We start from the raw sequence: 18,164 nt of genomic DNA on the forward strand, positions 1-18,164 counted from the left end.
AAAATAGGCAAGGCTCCTGGACCATATGGTTTTCCTACTGAATTTTACACTCATTTTTCTAAGCAATTAATTCAAAAATTATTTAAACTCTTCTCCTTTTTTATAACTAATAAATCATCTTCTGGTACTTTTTAGGATGCTTTAATATGCCTCATCTGTAAGGATAATAAGGATTCTAATTTATTTAAAAATTTCCGTCACATTTCGCTTGTTAAGTCTTATAAAAGTTTTGCTAAAATTCCTGCTTTATGTTTAGATCCTTTCCTTCAAGCTTAATTGCTAAAGAACAATGTGGTTTTGTTAAAGGCCGGCATCTTGCAGATAACACAAGGATGTTTTTCAATATTTTAAGTAAATCTAAAACTTCCTCACACTCCTTAGCAGCAATATCTCTTGATGCTGAGAAAGATTTTAATGGAGTTCACTCAAAATGTATTTTCTCCACTCTCTCTTGGTTTAGATTTGGGCATAAAAAAAAAAAATATTAATTTATCTTTTATACTTCTCACCTAAATTATCAGTTTTCGTCAATGGCTTAATGTCTACTTCTTTTCCATTACATAGAGGGGTTAGGCAGGGTTGTCCTCTTTCTCTACTTCTTTTTATTTTTGTACTTTTGTGTCTTGTATCTGCTACAATACCAATATTCAGGGCTTTATGACACAGTCTCTGAATATGCTGCCCTTTCAGATTATAAAATTAACGCTGACAAATGTAAAACTCTCCCGCTTAATAAATGGTGTTTTAAACATAATTTTTCATTCTCAAATTTTCTCTGGAGTACAACAAAAATAAAATACTTGGGTTTATGCTTTGCAACTTCCGTTAACTATACTATATCCATTAATACCAGCACCTTTCTTTCCATTCTAAAGAGTCATACATCAAGATGGAATTCCCTATTTTTTATGGTGGGGTAGACTGGACTCCATTACAATGGTATTAGCTCCTATTGTACTTTTTTATCTTCCTGCAATACCAATTAATATTCCCTCCTCAGCTTTAAAAAAAATATATTCTATCCTCATTTCTTTCTTATGAAATAGCAAAAGACCTTGCATGTCTTTCAATCTTCAATGCATTAAACAGCAAGGAGGGGTTAATTTCCCAAATTTTAAAACTTATCATGCTGCTTTTTTTTTTTTTTAGACAATCAGCGCAATACTATTATACTCTTCCTCGACAAGAACGCCCATTATGGACAGAACTGGAATTAACCTTTATCCAGCCATTTTCCTTCTCAGAATGTTTATCTTCCCCTTTCCCTATCTCTCCTTTACTGCAGCCCATCTATATATCTTGTCTCTCTAATCTAGATCAGGTTCTCCAATCCTCTATTTGGTACAATAAATTCATTGAAATCAATAGCAGGACTATATGTTGGAAATCTTAGCAAAATAGGGGTTTACTGTGGACTCATCAATTAGTACATAATGACTTCCTACTTACTTTCTTTCAGGCTCAAACCTCATTTAAATCGCCCAATGCATATAAACTCAAATACCAGATTTAATTTCTGCCATCTCCACCACATATAATTTCATAGGTGTCAATATATCTTCAACATCCCCCTTACATCTCTCCACACACTGTTGCCAACTTTTCCCTCTGCCTTTAAGATATACACTCAGCTCACTTCTTTTCCTGAACCCAGACCCAAAACATCTTTAGAACTGCTGTGGGAAACCTACTTACATATGTCCCTTTCTCTGCAAGTATGGAACAAAATATGATTGAAAATTTAGAAAACTTCTCGTACAGTTAACGCTGTTGCATTTCAACAAATAACGAAAAAATTGGAAAAATATGTTTAATCTATTTTTTCAAGCATGGTGGTATGATTTTTGTTATAATCATAGATTGGATAGAAGTTATGTCAACCCCTATATCCCTAGCTATTAAGAGAGAAATTCTTCGAACACCTGTTACTATATTGTTGTATTAATCTAACTTTAAAAGCTAGTTTGTTACTGAAGAGGTTTCCAAACCACCTTGACATATCTCATGCTATCATGATTTCATATTAATTGTAATATGTTGCAACATTTTATCTTATTGTTTCAAGTGTTCTATGTCATTTTCAAAGTTTCAATGTAATTTTACAATATCGTTATATATTGTGATTATTGTTTTTTTGCTTTTTCTTCCCTTTCCCTCCTCTTTTCTCCCCCACCTTTCTTCTTTCCTGTTTCATAAAGTGTATTTCTTATTATGAAATTGTATTCAATTTCACCGGCAAACATTGTAGAATGCTTCTACTGTTTTATCTATTTTACATATATTTAAGTAAAATGTATTTCTTTTAAAACTTAAAAAAGACCTCATCCCAGTTTTCACCTGTCACAGTTACTAGCTATAGTGTTGGTAAGGTTAAAAATGGTTATCAAAGTTTGACCTCAATTTTGTGCGAAAACATGCTGAAAGCAGATGATTATATGAATATTACTGACTTTCTTTTAGGTCTATCTAGTGCTAGGGAAAAGAGTGATCCATTCTCTGAATTACTGTATGGTTTGATGCAGCACTCTGAAGCTTATTCTGAAAAAGAAGCAAATGCTTGTAGTAGAGAGATAGAGAAATTTTGCAAAATACTTCATCTGTTTTGGATAAAGGCATGCATACACTATTCTAAATAGATGTATTCTTGTTCTGCTATCACTTCTTCGGCCTCTAAATCAGATCAAAGAATTTGTCTCGATTATGTCAAGAACAAGTCAAATATGTGCAATTACCCAGTTACACTGGGCTCTTGAGGCACAGTATTCCCTTACTCCTCCTCAATGGAACTGCACTCTTTGTGACTTACAATGTCACTGCACGTCAGTAGTACTTCGCTAACAAGACACATTCTGTCATCTTCTCTCTGTAGAAAAAAATAGAAGGGGCATCTTTTTTTCCCCAGCTGACAATCTACACTAGTGTGATTAATACATGGGACTATTTTTAGTTCCATCTCGACTTCACATTTTGGCCCAGATTTAAGAGGGCCTACCGTCATCTAACAACATATAAGTGTCATTTTTTTATGCTAATGTGGCATTAGATTGCAAAAAACGCTGCGTCATATTTACAAAGTGACACAATGCATGCATTGCGTCACTTTGTAACCTCTTGAGCCACATTATGCCTGCGCCAGGCATAAAGTATGCAAGGGGGGCACTCCCCCTTTGGGGGGGGCACAAAAATGATGTTCAGAAATGTAAGAAAAAAATTTGCGGCATTTTTCTGGCATGCCATTGTTTTCAATGGGCCCCTATGTACTGCTCAGGGTTAGCGCCAATACTGTTCAGGGTTAGCTCCAAAATTGTGGCGCTAACCCTGAACACTACATCAATAGTGTCAGAAATTCTGAGGCTATTGCCCCCTACATTGTGCCACGGTGGCCCGTTTTTTAAATACATGGTGGCGGTAGGGGGGCGCAAGGGGCCACAAGAAAAGTGGTGCTAAATGTAATGTAGCGCCACTTTTCTTAAATCTGGCCCTTTGATGGGTATAAAACACAAGCCTCTATGGAATGTTATGGACCAGTATGCAACGCATACCTTTTACATTAGTAGCATCATCCGTTCCAATATTATTGTTTTCTCAATTTCGTTTCTGTCCTTAATAGCACATCTACATGTATTAATACATGAGGGCATTTAGGGGGTCATTCTGACCCCGGCGGTCTAAGACCGCCGGGGCCAGGGTCGGCGGGAGCACCGCCGACAGGCCGGCGGTGCCCCGCAGGGCATTCTGACCGCGGCGGTTCGGCCGCGGTCAGAAGAGGCAAACCGGCGGTCTCCCGCCGGTTTACCGCTGCCCTTAGAATCCCCCAAGGCGGCGCAGCTTGCTGCGCCGCCATGGGGGATTCTGACACCCCCTACCGCCATCCTGTTCCTGGCGGTTCGCCCGCCAGGAACAGGATGGCGGTAGGGGGTGCCGCGGGGCCCCTCGGGGCCCCTGCCGTGCCCATGCCAACGGCATGGGCACGGCAGGGGCCCCCGTAAGAGGGCCCCGAAAAGTATTTCAGTGTCTGCTAAGCAGACACTGAAATACGCGACGGGTGCAACTGCACCCGTCGCACCCCTGCAACTACGCCGGCTCAATTCTGAGCCGGCGTCCTCGTTGCAGGGGCATTTCCTCTGGGCCGGCGGGTGCTCTTTTGGAGAGCGCCCGCCGGCCCAGAGGAAATGTCTGAATGGCCGCCGCGGTCTTTTGACCGCGGTGCGGTCATTCAGCGGCGGTACCCTGGCGGACGGCCTCCGCCGTCCGCCAGGGTCAGAATGAGGCCCTTAGTCTGTAATACAATTACAATCAGAAAACATAGTTCTTGTGACTTTTCAAAGGCTGACCTCGTTTGCTTTTTTCCTAGCTGCACATACAGCTGTTATTCCCTCATATGCTCTTCCCAGAAAAAGTGGGTGTTTTCAATGCTAATATTTTATGTTGTGGGTTGGGTCAAGCTATGTTTATCTCTTTACTGTGCAAAGGACTGCAAAATGCTGTGATGTGATAATATACCCTCCTCCAGCAATGTCTTTGATGTTCTTTTTTGGCCAAAGGCTGATTTACTGTATTTTGATACGCCTTTTGTTGTTCAAACACAGAAAGACTTTCAGAGAACACATTCTGTGATGGAGATATAGCTTCTCTTCAAGACTCAGTTTCCGACTCATTTCACCGGCCTGGTTGGGCTGTCTATCATGCTGCCAATACAATAGAGACTGATAATTTCTTTTAAAGGCTAGGTTCTGGATTATTGCCTGTCTTTAAAACTGTAAACAGAAGTACACCTGCATGTTTGAGCTCACTCGCTACAATCTTGATCAGCGATCATTTTAATCATGATACTAATATAATAAACATGATTGTACGAATCTGAGCAGAATCTGAGTCATCATGCTATTGCTTTCTACTTGAGATTTGAGTTGCTGTCCAGTCTGGGTGACCACTGGACATTGAGCTATCACAAACATGTACCAGCGTTAAAACCTTTATTTCAATGCTGCATTTTCATGATTGTCCTAGCCATCCCAATAGAACTTTCAGTTGTGCTTCTTTTGAATCAGTGAGAATTGATCCACCATTTGCTCCTTAGGCTTGCCATGGTCCTATCATCACATCTTCTGCTTATGAAACACTCTTGCTGCTGCCTCATGACCCACTAACCCATCCTATGCATCAATGGCTCCTTAGTCGCTGGTGTCTGGTTTGTGAGCTCCTATTGTGGCATCAATGTTTTGCTCATCTGCAACTAACATGAAGCCCTCTTGTCACTGTCATTACTACGATTCTCTGTGATTCTTGCCAACTTCCACAATAACTGCAGCTCCTGTTTTCTCCCTGGATTTAGCTGATGAGGTCCATGGTTTGTTTTTCACCTTCACCTCCTACATTTGAATCTACTGTTGACACTTTGGATTTAGAGGCTTTATTCGTGTCTATTGTACAGAACTCAGTTTAAAGGGACAAGGGGCAATAGCCAAGTTTTGCTTCGAGCTTTTGCACCTGATTTTACACCACGCTGCATATTGCATATACTGAAACGTAACCAGTTTTAATGTGATTACATATATGCACATATTTACTAGAATGATTACTGTTCTTCAGGGTTTAGAGTGTTTTTTTTTACATGCCTACTGCGTCCCTTGTATTGTGCAGTTACTCATTGCACTTACGTCCCCAAATGTCATTATTCATTTAAAATTGTTAATTAATTAATATGCATAATTTTTCACAAAGGTATTTTTCTCAAAAAATGGCAAGATATTATGTAGAAGGAGCTCTTGCGCCTCTCTCTGGGACAAAAGCTTTCGGTTCAGGAAGTAGAGCAGGTCCCCACGTACTGTACCAAGGCTGTTACCAGATAACACAATGCAGCCACATAAACACAATCTAGCCTTGTCCTGCAGACATGCAGAGGACTGAAAAGTATATTTGAAGTTCAAGTATATGACAACAAACATGTAAATAATGAATTCTCGTAAAATGGGAAACCTTTGGCGCTAATGTGTTTATTAGTTAGTGCTAAAAATTAAATGATTCTTCACAATGTAATATGTTGTTTGCTTTTTCATTTTTACATTGTTAATTTATTACTACTCATATCTGCAATACTATTTTTACACATTGTCTGTACTAAAAGAGACTTCAACGAAAGCTTTACAAAGTAGCTGTGTTTTTCTTTTATATGGTCACTATAGGGAAAAGGGAGCCAGTAACTCAAAACAAATAGATAAAGTACATGTGCGCTTCTGGAAGGTTTGTTACACATTTAACTTTCATTCTCTACAAAATCTATTAAAATACACTGTTCCGGTAAAATGGACTCCACTCAGCCAATTAGGTGTGGAGACACAAGTCAATACATATCAGATCATTTAGAACAATTGCCTTCACTCACCCATGGGTGACATGCTTCATGCTTGGGCATTGCTTCTCATCATGCCGGCACTGCAGTGCCTGATGGGCCCCATAATGGGGCTCTTTGATGGAGATCTCTTGATCGTTATTGCCAGAAAGAAAGAAGAGGACTGGGTGGTATGACATTAAACATGACTATAGATACACAAAAGGGAGAATTTTTAATTGTTGTGTCGGTAGGAACCTATCTCAAGATTAAAAACAAATGTGGGGTACATATCAGGTGTGATGGCCTAATTCCCCACAAGTGCAAAAATATCAACTCCTTTCCATACAAAGATGGAGGGAAAACTATTAGTGTTGGGTGTGACTACTTGTCTACACTCCAGGTATTGTGATCAACATGTTTCTCACCCTAACCGTCCCTATGGATCGAGCAGCGATTCATCAGGACCTAAATGTACCTTGTTCTTGCTAAGAGGGTGTAAAAACTCCTTTTAAGTATAACACATTGGTACTTATCTCTTGTAACCGGGTAAATTATCCCACAGTGTTGACCCTCCTAGATATAGGCAAGGGCCCCTTGGAAGCACATGGATGCTACTACCCCAGTGGCAAAATTGTGCGTCTCTTCGACCTACCTGTCATCCACGTGTCTGGAAACATCCATGTGCTTCCAAGGGGCCTGTATCTTCATCTAGGAGGGTCATCACTTAGAATGGGATAATTTCCCCAGTTACAAGAGATAAGTCCCACTGTGTTATACATAAGAGGAGTTTTTACACCTTCCTATTGAGGATGAGGTTCATTTAGATTGCTGTTCGATCTATAGGGACGATTAGGGTGAGAAACATGTTTACCACAATATTTGGAGTGTAAAACAAATAGTCAGTATCACACCCAGGAGGGATAGTTTTCCCTCCATCTCTGTACGGAATCAAGTTGATACTTTTGCACTTGTGTGGAATAAGACCATCACACCTGATATTTCTCCCGCTTTTGTTTTTAATCTTGACCTATGTCCCTAACGACACAACAATTAAAAATTCTCCCTTTTGGGTACCTATAGTCATTTTTCATTTCACGCCACCCAGTCCTCTTCTTTCTTTCTGGCAATAACGATCAAAAGATCTCTGGCAAAAAGTCCCATTATGGGGCCCGTCGGGCATTGCAGTGCCGGCCTGACGAGGAGCAATGCCCAATGATGAAGCATGTCACCCATGGGTGAGTGAGGACAATTGTTCTAAATGAACTGATATGTGTCGACCTGTGTTTCCACACCCAATTGGCTGAGTGGATTCAATATTACTGGACGAACGTACTTTAATTGATTTTGTAGTTACGGTTCTGAGACGGTGTACATGACCGACCAATTCCTCCCCTTTCCTCTCTTTCTAACTTTCATGCTCTGCAGGTGTGTTTAAGAGTGATACACAGTTTGTAACTTGTCCATTTGGCCCATTCAAGCTGGTAAATTGGTCTACCTGTGCTTGACTAAACACAAAGGGAAGATTCTGATAATGTAACTCCCTTGGTTTAAAACCATTCTCCATCCCAAACGCCCCACACACTCAATTGCAGACAGATCTAAACCATGGGTGTTCAAGAACATTACATTTCAATAATATAGTGCTCCCCACCTTGGTGGGGATTTCTAGGAACTTCAGCTACTAAACAAGGTTTTTAGCCAGTGCATGTCCGGATGCACGTAGTAGTTCTCCAACAGGTTAGGAGGCTTTGGGGAACTGTTCATTGTGGGAAGAAGCATTCCTCTTTGGCTCTCTTGCATCCTATTTTTGGGCAATGCATTGCCGCTCATTTTGTTAAATGTACAATGATGAAAGCTACGTAAATGTATCTAATCTAAATCCGGAAGCCTTTAAGATGAGCTACCTGCCACCTTTAATAACATTTCGTCTTGTTCGCTCATTCATTCGTTTTTACATCTGGCCCAGAGACACCATCAGCTGTCCGCAAGCTTTGTGTATAATATATAATTTTACAGAGAGAAAAAAAGGCTTCGGGGTCAGCTTTCTTTTGCCATAGGTTAGGTTAGGTTAGGTTAATTTTCAATTAAAAATTGGGCCCGCCTTCAGGGTCATAGATAGAATGCAGATATGGGTCCACCCTTGCTTGTTTTTGAATTTTTGGGCAATGTCCTTTTTCTTTCTGCTTGCTAGCACAACAGTCATTACATAATTTACTTATCATTTAAGTTTAGTGAGGGCATTTTGCCTCTGCACAGCAGAGTTCTATTTCACTGGTTAGCAAGGATTTATTCTTGCCTGTGTGCTCTGGATCTACTTGTTTTTTAAGACTTGTATTCAACTGTTTTGACTTAGTAGTTGTTTACGGAAGCTTTTCCATGTATATATTTAGCCTGTGTTTCTTCGGTAACATAAGGCTCTGCCTTTTAGTTAAAAAAAAAAAAAAAACATTTTAGGGTACACCTTGCTTCTGCTTACTTTTGTGGTACTGGATGTTTCTATTCCATTATCTGTATTGTATCTATCTGTTTCAACCTACCTCTATCTCTCTCTGTTTCTATCTCTGTCACTGCCTTTATTTGTTGCTATCTCTTTGTCACTATCTTATATTCTATGTCTCTGTGTCCATCTCTTTCTGTCTCTATTTGTGTGTCTGTCACTCACTGTCTCAAACTGTCTGCGTCTGGTCATCTCTGCCTGGCTCTTTGTGTTTCTGCCTATAACTGGATCTTTGCATATCTGTCGCTCTCTATAGCTAACTCTTGTGCTGACGCGTGTATGCTGAGCTCTATCTGTTTCTATATTTCTCTGTCTGCCTGTCTGTATGTGTCCCTCTCTGCCTCTGTTTATCTTTACCTATCTGTCTCTGTCAGATTCTTTCTGTCACTGTCGGTCTCTGTCTTTATCTGTCGCCATGTGTTTATTTGTCTCTATCACGCTGTCCTTTTCTCTGGCCATGCCCGACTCTATCTTTGTCTATGGCTGCCTTTGTTTCTATGGGGGTTATTACAACTTTGGAGGAGATGTTAATCTGTCCCAAAAGTGACGGTAAAGTGACGGATATACCACCAGCCGTATTACGAGTTCCATAGGATATAATGGACTCGTAATACGGCTGGTGGTATATCCGTCAGTTTACCGTCACTTTTGGGACGGATTAACACCTCCTCCAAAGTTGTAATAACCCCCTATGTCTTTATCTCTATCTAAAGGTATCTCTTTGTCTCTATCAGTGAGTATTTGTCTCTATCAGTGAGTACTTGTCTCTGTGCCTCGTTCTATATATCTATCTCTTTGTTTGTCTGTGTTTATTTCTATTCCCTCAGGTCTGTCGCCATTTCTCTATTTCTATCTTATCTATCCGACTCTGTATGTCACTATCTGTCTCTGTCCTTCGGTCTCTATCTCTATCAGTGACTAACTCTATCAACATGTTTACCTCTGTCTTTCTGTTTATCTGTATCCCTCTTTAGGCGTATGCATCTCTCTAACTCGGTCCCTCTTTCTACAAGTCTCTAACGGCTCCTCTTTGCTCTCTCTCCATGCCTCTCTGTTTCTGTCTTTATTTATGTGCCTCTACCTGCCTCTGTCTCTCAATCTGTCTCGCCTGACTGTCTATATCTCTGTTTTATCACTCTTTCTCTCATCTACCTGTTTTCAGTCTCAACTAACTGACACTATCTGACCTAGTCACATGTCACTTACTAACGACAACATACTAAATTTACAAATTAATTAGAATGGCTTAGTAACACCGGTTTGGTAAACTGCAGTATTTACATTTTTAAAGTCTACTTTTTTATTTAGACATCTGTATGTTAACTAGATATTGGCAAAGTATTTAAAAGAAAAAACTTTGTTTTGCATGTTTGAAAAATTAACACATCTACAGATACGCCCTTCTTTTTTCATTTTTCAACATTTAAAATGATTTATACAATAAAATAACTTTATGACATTTTCAAACGTTCCTGATGCTGAACAGCATCGGCAAAAACATTGGGAAAGCCAACGACGATACCTAGTAGCTTTGCCAAATCTTCTTACCCTATATAAATTACCTTTATTTTGAGGTAAGGCTATTAATACCCCTAAACAGTGTAGACATTTTCAAAATTTCCAGGCTCTTTTAAAACCATAAGATACAAAAACAAAGCAATTGTTAATATCTTTTGGCTGACGAAAATATAAATACATTTCTTGCAGAGTTGAAACGTCATGTAGTTTCATTTTCATCTCCCCTCTCTGATCACGTAAGCGTTTTCTTATGATTTAAGGACACCCTTTGGAATTGCAATACCATTGCGGGTTCTAAGAACACCAGGCTTTTCCAAAGCAAAACACGGGTGCACTAAGTGCTGGAAATGGCTGTCGAAGGTGTAGAGATGCTGAAACGGTTCCATGTTGAAAAAGGATAATTTGCAATTATCATAGTCCAGAAGAATTCCAATTCTATGTGGTGGTATTGTGATCCGAACATCTGGGGTGGTGCCACAGTGTAGAAATTCGTATTTGTGCCTGTTAATCAAAGAAATAGTTCATTATATCCAACAGCAGATCTAAACAGCTCCTAAAATATGTATTGACGTATCTCGCAATTAATTGTTGACTTTTGCTATGTTTTGAATACCAGAATGTCTTCTTTTGGACATCAGGATGTCCCTTTCCTCAATTAATGCAGAGTATTTCTTTAATATCTTTACCTTCAAAAAGGTCAGTGGACCACTAAATACTCTGGATACGCAGGAAAGCTGGGCGGGGATATCTAGAGCCACCATGGGCTGTATCCAATGTTTTTCTTTTACTAATCACAGTCAAATAATAAGGATTGAGGAAGTGGAATTGTAGTCCTGATCAATGTTACATAGCATACCCCAGGGCTCACTGACTCTTCACACGTATTTCACATGTATTTACTCTCTCTTCTCTAGCAGCTGGAACACCACCAAGTGCATTTCCAAATGTACGGCGAAGACACCAAAATCCATTTTCACAGGAACATAGCACCATTGCTCATGTTGTTGCGTTGGCTCTTATTATCCTAAATGAGACTACTGGATTTCTAGGTAGCAGGGTCGTTCCTGGTGTGGGGGACTGAGTCTTATCCACTTAGAAGGACCTCTGTCACCTTCAATCCGGTTTTGCTCTGGCTAACTAGCAGTGCCTCATCTCTCCCAAGGGGAAGGGATGATTGGGCAGCCGAGCGCATGACATCTTTAGAACTTTCAGGGAAGTTGTGGTCACTCAGATCCCAACCAGCTCTCTCATTTACAGTATGATCTCATTTACAAATGACAAAGGCAGTTTGAGTTTTATAGATTGTTTTTAATAAAACAACTGCATTTTAGATAATAAGGCGTGAGTCACAATAACCAGAACCATACAACACAGTAGGATTGAAATAGTCACGAGGAGAGTGAAACATAAGAATAACGCTATCATAGTGTTAATAGGTTACTTTCTCTCTAAGTCAGTTCTATTTCGAGCACAGCATGTTAAGCTCTAAGCTTGCCTTTCAGATTCCCTGGGAAGACATCAACCCTCATACCTGAGCAAAGGCCTGTGATCTGGATCAGCATCTGCAACAGGGCAGTCAGCCAGTTGTGGTTCCCTGGTCGGAATCTCCCTCTTCCCTGTGTTAGGACAGGGAAGTGTTTTTATAACTAACATGTCGATGTGGTAACAAAACGTCCTACGCAAGCTGTAACCCAAAGACTAAACTCCTACCACGTCTATCGGCAATGTACCAGACTGTATCCTTGACTGAAGCACAGAGTGAGCAAGAATGTGTTATTGAGAACTCCAGTGCTGAAGTAGGCTAAACAGTGTGATATAAAAAATAAAACAAGACCGTAGAACTGGCTATTTGAATAATAACAGTACGAAGCTGAATAAAATGCATTTAGAGCAGAGTGCACAGAGGCCCGATGCTGCGAGCAAAGGAATAAAATACATCCAGGGCAAAGTGCACGAAGGCCTAACGCCTGAAGCAAACGCACAAAGGATACATAAAAATGACCACACTACAATGTGTTATACTGGATAATGGGGTATGCGTATGAATGCTGGTTTTGGGAATGACTAAATGCAACTTCTTACCATTTCCCATGGCCTGTGGCCGAGGAGGACCTTCATCAACCTTACCAAATGTAAAATACCTGGGCATTATCTTTGATTGAGATGTCTTGTTCATGATCTAGGTCAACACTATGACTAAAGAAGTCAATTTACAGTTGTTCATTTTATGGAACATCTTCCCACTGCTCTAAACCAAACACCATGAGGAGATTACAAGAGAGCTGGTCATCACACTCCTCAACTATTGCACTGCCATCTACACTGGGCTCCCCAAATATCTCACCCACAGGCTTCAAAGAGTACAAATTAAGACAACTGGCACTCCATAACACCATGGCTAAAAGTCCCACACTAGCTCCTGGTGGAAGAAGTGATTAGATTGGGAGTCCTCTGTATGGTTCACATAGTGTACTAAGGAAAATAACCAAATTTGTTATTCAAAAATATACCCCACTACATACCAGCAACAAATATGCACTCTAAGACTACACACCGCATAAACCAATGCACTTTCAAATAGATTGAAGATGGAGGTAGATCGTTGAGGCTTCAGGGTTTTAAACTTTGAAACAGTTTGTGCCTGCACCTGAGAGTTGAACCAAACTACATGCAATTTGGAAAACTGTTTAAATTTGAGTTCTTCAAACTCACCTACAATATAGCTGCACACAAATAGTGGGTGGCCATTAAGACGTCAGAGAAGGTCCCAGGTCCCCATTAAACTCTAAAACCCAATGACATAATTAGACTAACCTAAGCCCAGCCAAGGATTCCAGGACTCAGAAACAGTACTTCAGGGTCAGGTCCACTTGAAACTGGTCACCTGGGCTCTTTCAGGAAAGCGGTCTTATTGTAGCTTTTGTGTCCATGTAGCATAACAGGAGGCCAGTTAGCTGGCCCTTGGAGTCTACTACTGTGTCCTTGGTACAAGTTGGAGCAGGTCCCAACCCTAGGGTTCTCCTTACGATTCAACAGCAAGTACAGTCTTTCTTCTGTCTACCACAGGTCCAGCAGTGTTCTGAAGAGAATGCCCAGGAGTGGCACATGTATGCCTGGTACTAGCCTATGAGTGGGGTCGACTCCTGGCCCTTCTTTAACCAACAGGAAAAATGTTCCCAGGGGATAACCTTACCATTGTTTACAGCAGTTCCTGTGTGACCTACTACAAACAATTCCAGAACCTTTCCTTTCCTTTGTAGAGCTCTTGTGCTGGCCAGGGAAATGGCCAAACCCATAGCTGACACTCAAAATCAGTTCTGGGAGCAGCTCTTCTTCCACTGGGATTGGTACCTGACAGGCAAGAAGGAAAATAGAAGGGTCAGGCCCACAAGCGAGCTACTACTGCCTATGACAGAGCAGGCCTCTTGAAGATAATTAAGTCCTTGAGTTCTTGAAATATTTGTTATGAATTGGATTTGTAAGTTCAAAAATTAACCCTTCATCTGATAACATTATTAAATGTAAAAATATATCCCAATGCTTTGCTATGGAACAAACCTGCTATAGTTAAAATAGCTTTTAGGTCATTGTCACTGTGAGGACATGTTTAACATTCAATCAATCAGGGATTTGTAAAGCGCACTACTCACCCGGAAGGTCTCAAGGCCCATGGAGCCACTGGTTGAAAAGCCAGGTCTTAAGGTGTTTCCTGAAAGATAGAAGTATATCGGTCAGGCGGAGGTGGAGTGGGGTGGGTAGTTCCAGGTCTTTGCGGCGAGGTAGGAGAATGATCTTCCTCCGGTGGTCGTGCGGTGGATGCGAGGAACGTAGGCGAGGGCGTGGTTGGCAGAGCGAAGGTTGCAGGTCGGGGTGTGAAAGGTGAGTCTGTCTTTGAGGTAGGTCGGACCCGTGTTGTGGAGGGCCTTGTGTGTGTGGATGAGGATTTTGAAAGTGATCCTCTTCGATACTGGTAGCCAATGTAGGTCTCTGAGATGGGGTGAGATGTGGTCGCAGCGTGGAATGTCCAGAATGAGGCATGCGGATGCGTTCTGGATTCTTTGCAGTTTTGTCTGGAGTTTGTTTGTTATTCCTGCATATAGGGCGTTTCCATAATCCAATCTGCTACTGACCAAGGCGTGGGTGACGGTCTTCCTGGTTTCGATGGGAATCCACTTAAAGATTCTGCAGAGCAGGCGGAGGGTGTAGTAGCAGGAAGAGGATATGGCATTGACCTGCTGAGTCATGCTGAGTGTGGAATCCAAGATGACGCCCAGGTTGTGTGCGTGGGTGGTGGGTGAGGGTGCAGATGCTAGGGAGGTGGGCCACCAGGAGTCGTTCCAGGCTGAGGGGTTGCTGCCGAAGATGAGTAATTCTGTCTTGTCTGTGTTTAGCCTTAGGTGGCTAGCTTCCATCCAGCTGGAAATGGCGTGGAGTCCATTGTGGAGGTTGTCCTTTGCAGTGGTGGGATCTTTTGTGAGGGAGATGATGAGCTGAGTGTCGTCGGCGTTGGAGACCATGTTGATGTGGTGTGTTCGTGCGATGTCGCCGAGGGGGGCCATGTATACGTTGAAAAGTGTGTGGCTGAGTGAAGATCCTTGAGGGATGCCACAGGTGATATTGGAGGCTTCTGATAGGAACGGCGGGAGGCAAACTCTTTGGGTCCTGTCCTTGAGAAATGACGAGATCCAGTCCAGGGCTTTGTCGCGGATTCCAGCGTTGTGGAGGCATGTGCGGAGAGTGTGATGGCATACTGTGTCGAAAGCTGCGGAGAGGTCCAGGAGAATGAGTGCTACTTTTTCTCCTTTGTCTAGCATGGTCCTGATGTCGTCTGGTGCAGCAATGAGTGCGGTCTCGGTGCTGTGGTTTTTGCGGAATCCGGATTGGGAGGTGTCAAGTGCCTTGTTGTCTTCCAGGAAACGGGATAGTTGATTATTCACGATTTTTTCGATGACCTTGGCTGGGTAGGGGAGGAGGGAGATCAGTCGGTAGTTCTTGGGGTCATCAGGGTCTGCCTTAGGTTTCTTTAGAAGGGCGTTGATTTCTGCGTGATTCCATCTCTCTGGGAAGGTGGCTGATTCGAAGGAGCTGTTGATGGTGTGGCAGAGATGGGGGGCGATGATGGTGTTGGCTTTGTTGAAGATGTGGTGTGGACAGGGGTCCAATGGAGATCCAGAGTGGATGGTGGCCATGGTGTTCGCAGTGTCTTTTGTGTTGACCGGGATCCAAGTGTGGAGGAGGTGGGTGTTTCTTGGAGCGTGGGGTTCGAGGATGTTTGTAGTTAGCTGGTAGGATTTGGAGTTGAAGTTGTTGTGGATTTCTTCTATCTTTCGACGGAAGTGGGATGCGAGTGAGTTGCAGAGCTCCTGTGATGGCGGGGGTTCGTTGGAGAATGCCTTCGGGGTGGTTAGATCTTGGATGATGCTGAAGAGTTCTTTGGTGTTGTGAGCGTTGGTGTCGATGCGGTTTTTGAAGTGGGTCCTTTTGGCGGTGCGTATCAGTTGATGATGTCTGCATAGGGCCTCCTTGAAGGTGCAGCGATTGGAGGCGGTGTGGTCACAGCGCCAGTTTTTTTCTGTTCTGCAGCAATGTCGTTTGGATTCCTGTAAATTTGGGGTGAACCAGCTGGCCTTGATTCTGTGCGGGGTGTTAGGGTGTTTTTTGAGCGGTGCGAGGTTGTTGGCGCAGTCTTCTAACCAGTGGTGCAGGTTGGTGGCGGCTGTGTTGGGGTCTGAGGTCCCGGGGGGGTCTGGTCGAGGGTGGAGATCAGTTGGTCCGAGGATTTTATGCTCCAGTTGCGTCGGGCGGCTGTGTGCGGTGGTGGTGAGTGACTGGTTTTTGGTAGGAAAAGTGGATGCATCTGTGGTCTGTCCAGTAGAGTTTGGTGGTGTGGCTGAAGGCCACGTGTTTGCTGGTTGTGAAGACAGGATCGAGAGTGTGGCCTGCGGAGTGGGTCGGTGAGAAGACAAGTTGCTTGAGGCAGAGGTTGGCAAGGTTGTCGATAAGGTTAGTGTAGTTAGTATTGTTGTTATTTTCCAGGTGGAAATTCAGGTCGCCTAGGAGGATGTAGTCTGTTGAGGCGAGGGCTTGGGAGCTGATGGTATCAGTGCTATCATCACAGAACTGTGGTCTCGGGCCGGGGGGTCTGTAGACCAGTGTTCCTCTGAGTGTGTTGTTGGCGTTTACATAGATTGTGAAGTGGAGGGGCTCGGCGGACTTGATGATTTCGTCGGAGTTGGTGGAGATTCTTATGGTGTTTTTATGGACTTTGGCGATTCCTCCTCCTGGTTTGTTGTTGCGGTCTCTTCTGGTGATTTTGTAGTTATCCGGTATAGCTATTGCTATGTCTGGTTCTGAGGCAGGGTTCATCCATGTTTCGGTGAGGAATGCGATGTCTGCCGAGTGAGTGGTCAGTAGGTCCCATAGTTCAATTGCGTGTTTGTGGACGGAGCGGGTGTTCAGCAGGATGCATTTTAGGTGGCAGTCTGTTTTGGTGTGGTGTTCGGGGGTTGGCTTGCAGGAGAAGTTGCAGGCACTGCAAGAGAAAGGTCCTCTGGTGCGCGCTGTTGTGACCTGGCAGCAGATGGAGGATCGACCTGGGTTTAGGGCATGGAGTTCGTCAGCGGTGTACTGTTGAGAGGTAGTGCGGGGGCGTGTTGGCCAGGGGGTCTGGCGCTAGGCGCGGTCTTGGCGCGGACGGGCACAGACGGGCTTACCTTTGGCGCACCAGCAGCGCACCCGCTGTGCGCGTCCGCGCTGCAGCCGGCATAAGAGGGGAGGAGGGAGGGTGTGTCAGCTGGGAGGAGGGTGGCAGTAAACCAATGGCAGGGCGGGGGCGGGGCAGTAGAGGAGCAAGGACGGGAAGGCAGGAATATGAGGAGGGAGGGGGACGGGGCCGCGGGGACGAAGCGGCTACGGAGTAAGGAGAAACCAATGAAGGAAAATACTGAGAGCCCAACAGGAAAAGCAGGCGGCTGGCAGCAGCGAGGAGCGAGGGAAGCGACCTACCTGCTTAAAGCAGGGTCGAAGGTCGCTGTCCTTGCCCCGCTGCGGCCGGCATAAGAGGGGAGGAGGGAGGGTGTGTCAGCTGGGAGGAGGGTGGCGGTAAACCAATGGCAGGGCGGGGTGGGCCAGTAGAGGAGCAAGGGCGGGAAGGCAGGAATACGAGGAGGGAGGGGGGCGGTGCCGCGTGGACGAAGCGGCTACAGAGTAAGGAGAAACCAATGAAGGAAAATACCGAGAGCCCAACAGGAAAAGCAGGCGGCTGGCAGCAGCGAGGAGCGAGGGAAGTGACCTACCTGCGTAAAGCATTAAAACCTTATTTTTTTACATGTCCTACTTTTAAATAGCATGCTCCTTGCTTTGTGGGCATTTAAGGCTTACTGAAGATGACATTAATATTTAAAAGGAGGATTTATGCCTGTCAAAAGGGGTTATTTTGACAGGTCAAATTTGTAGTTTAAACCTGCATGGCCAGGTTACTTGTGGCAGGCCTACAGTCACGTTTTACATTACTATTGTAAAGATGGCACAATGAGTGCTGCAGATTGCTGGTAACTTACAGAGCCTGGGTACAATTTGAATCACATACTATGGATGTATAGGTAAGTTAAATATGCAATTATGTGTATACCAATTTGGCATGGTTTTAGTGGGTCAGAGTACATACGCTGTGCACCGGACAGCAGTATCCCAGTGTGCAGAGTTTGAAAACAAGCAGCAGAAAAATAAAATCAAGCAAATAGTGGACTGTTACCATGGGAAATAGGGCCTTTTCTTACAATGATATAAGAATCAATAAATACATTGAAATGAGCA

The 18,164-nt window shown here is 43.2% G+C and overlaps 1 protein-coding gene across 1 annotated transcript in view; it reads right to left on the reverse strand.

Annotated features, from left to right (window-relative positions):
* Positions 1 to 9,461: 9,461 nt before the first annotated feature.
* Positions 9,462 to 18,164, reverse strand: part of FSD2 (fibronectin type III and SPRY domain containing 2) — a 382,625-nt gene continuing 373,922 nt past the window's right edge. Inside the window, exon 13 of the mRNA XM_069222558.1 lies at positions 9,462 to 10,850. Within this exon, the coding sequence (XP_069078659.1) occupies positions 10,598 to 10,850 (253 nt within the window). The 3' untranslated portion in view covers positions 9,462 to 10,597. The remainder of the gene's footprint in view (positions 10,851 to 18,164) is intronic.

Source organism: Pleurodeles waltl, chromosome 3_1 (genome assembly GCF_031143425.1).
Source record: "Pleurodeles waltl isolate 20211129_DDA chromosome 3_1, aPleWal1.hap1.20221129, whole genome shotgun sequence".
NCBI classification, from domain to species: Eukaryota; Metazoa; Chordata; class Amphibia; order Caudata; family Salamandridae; genus Pleurodeles; species Pleurodeles waltl.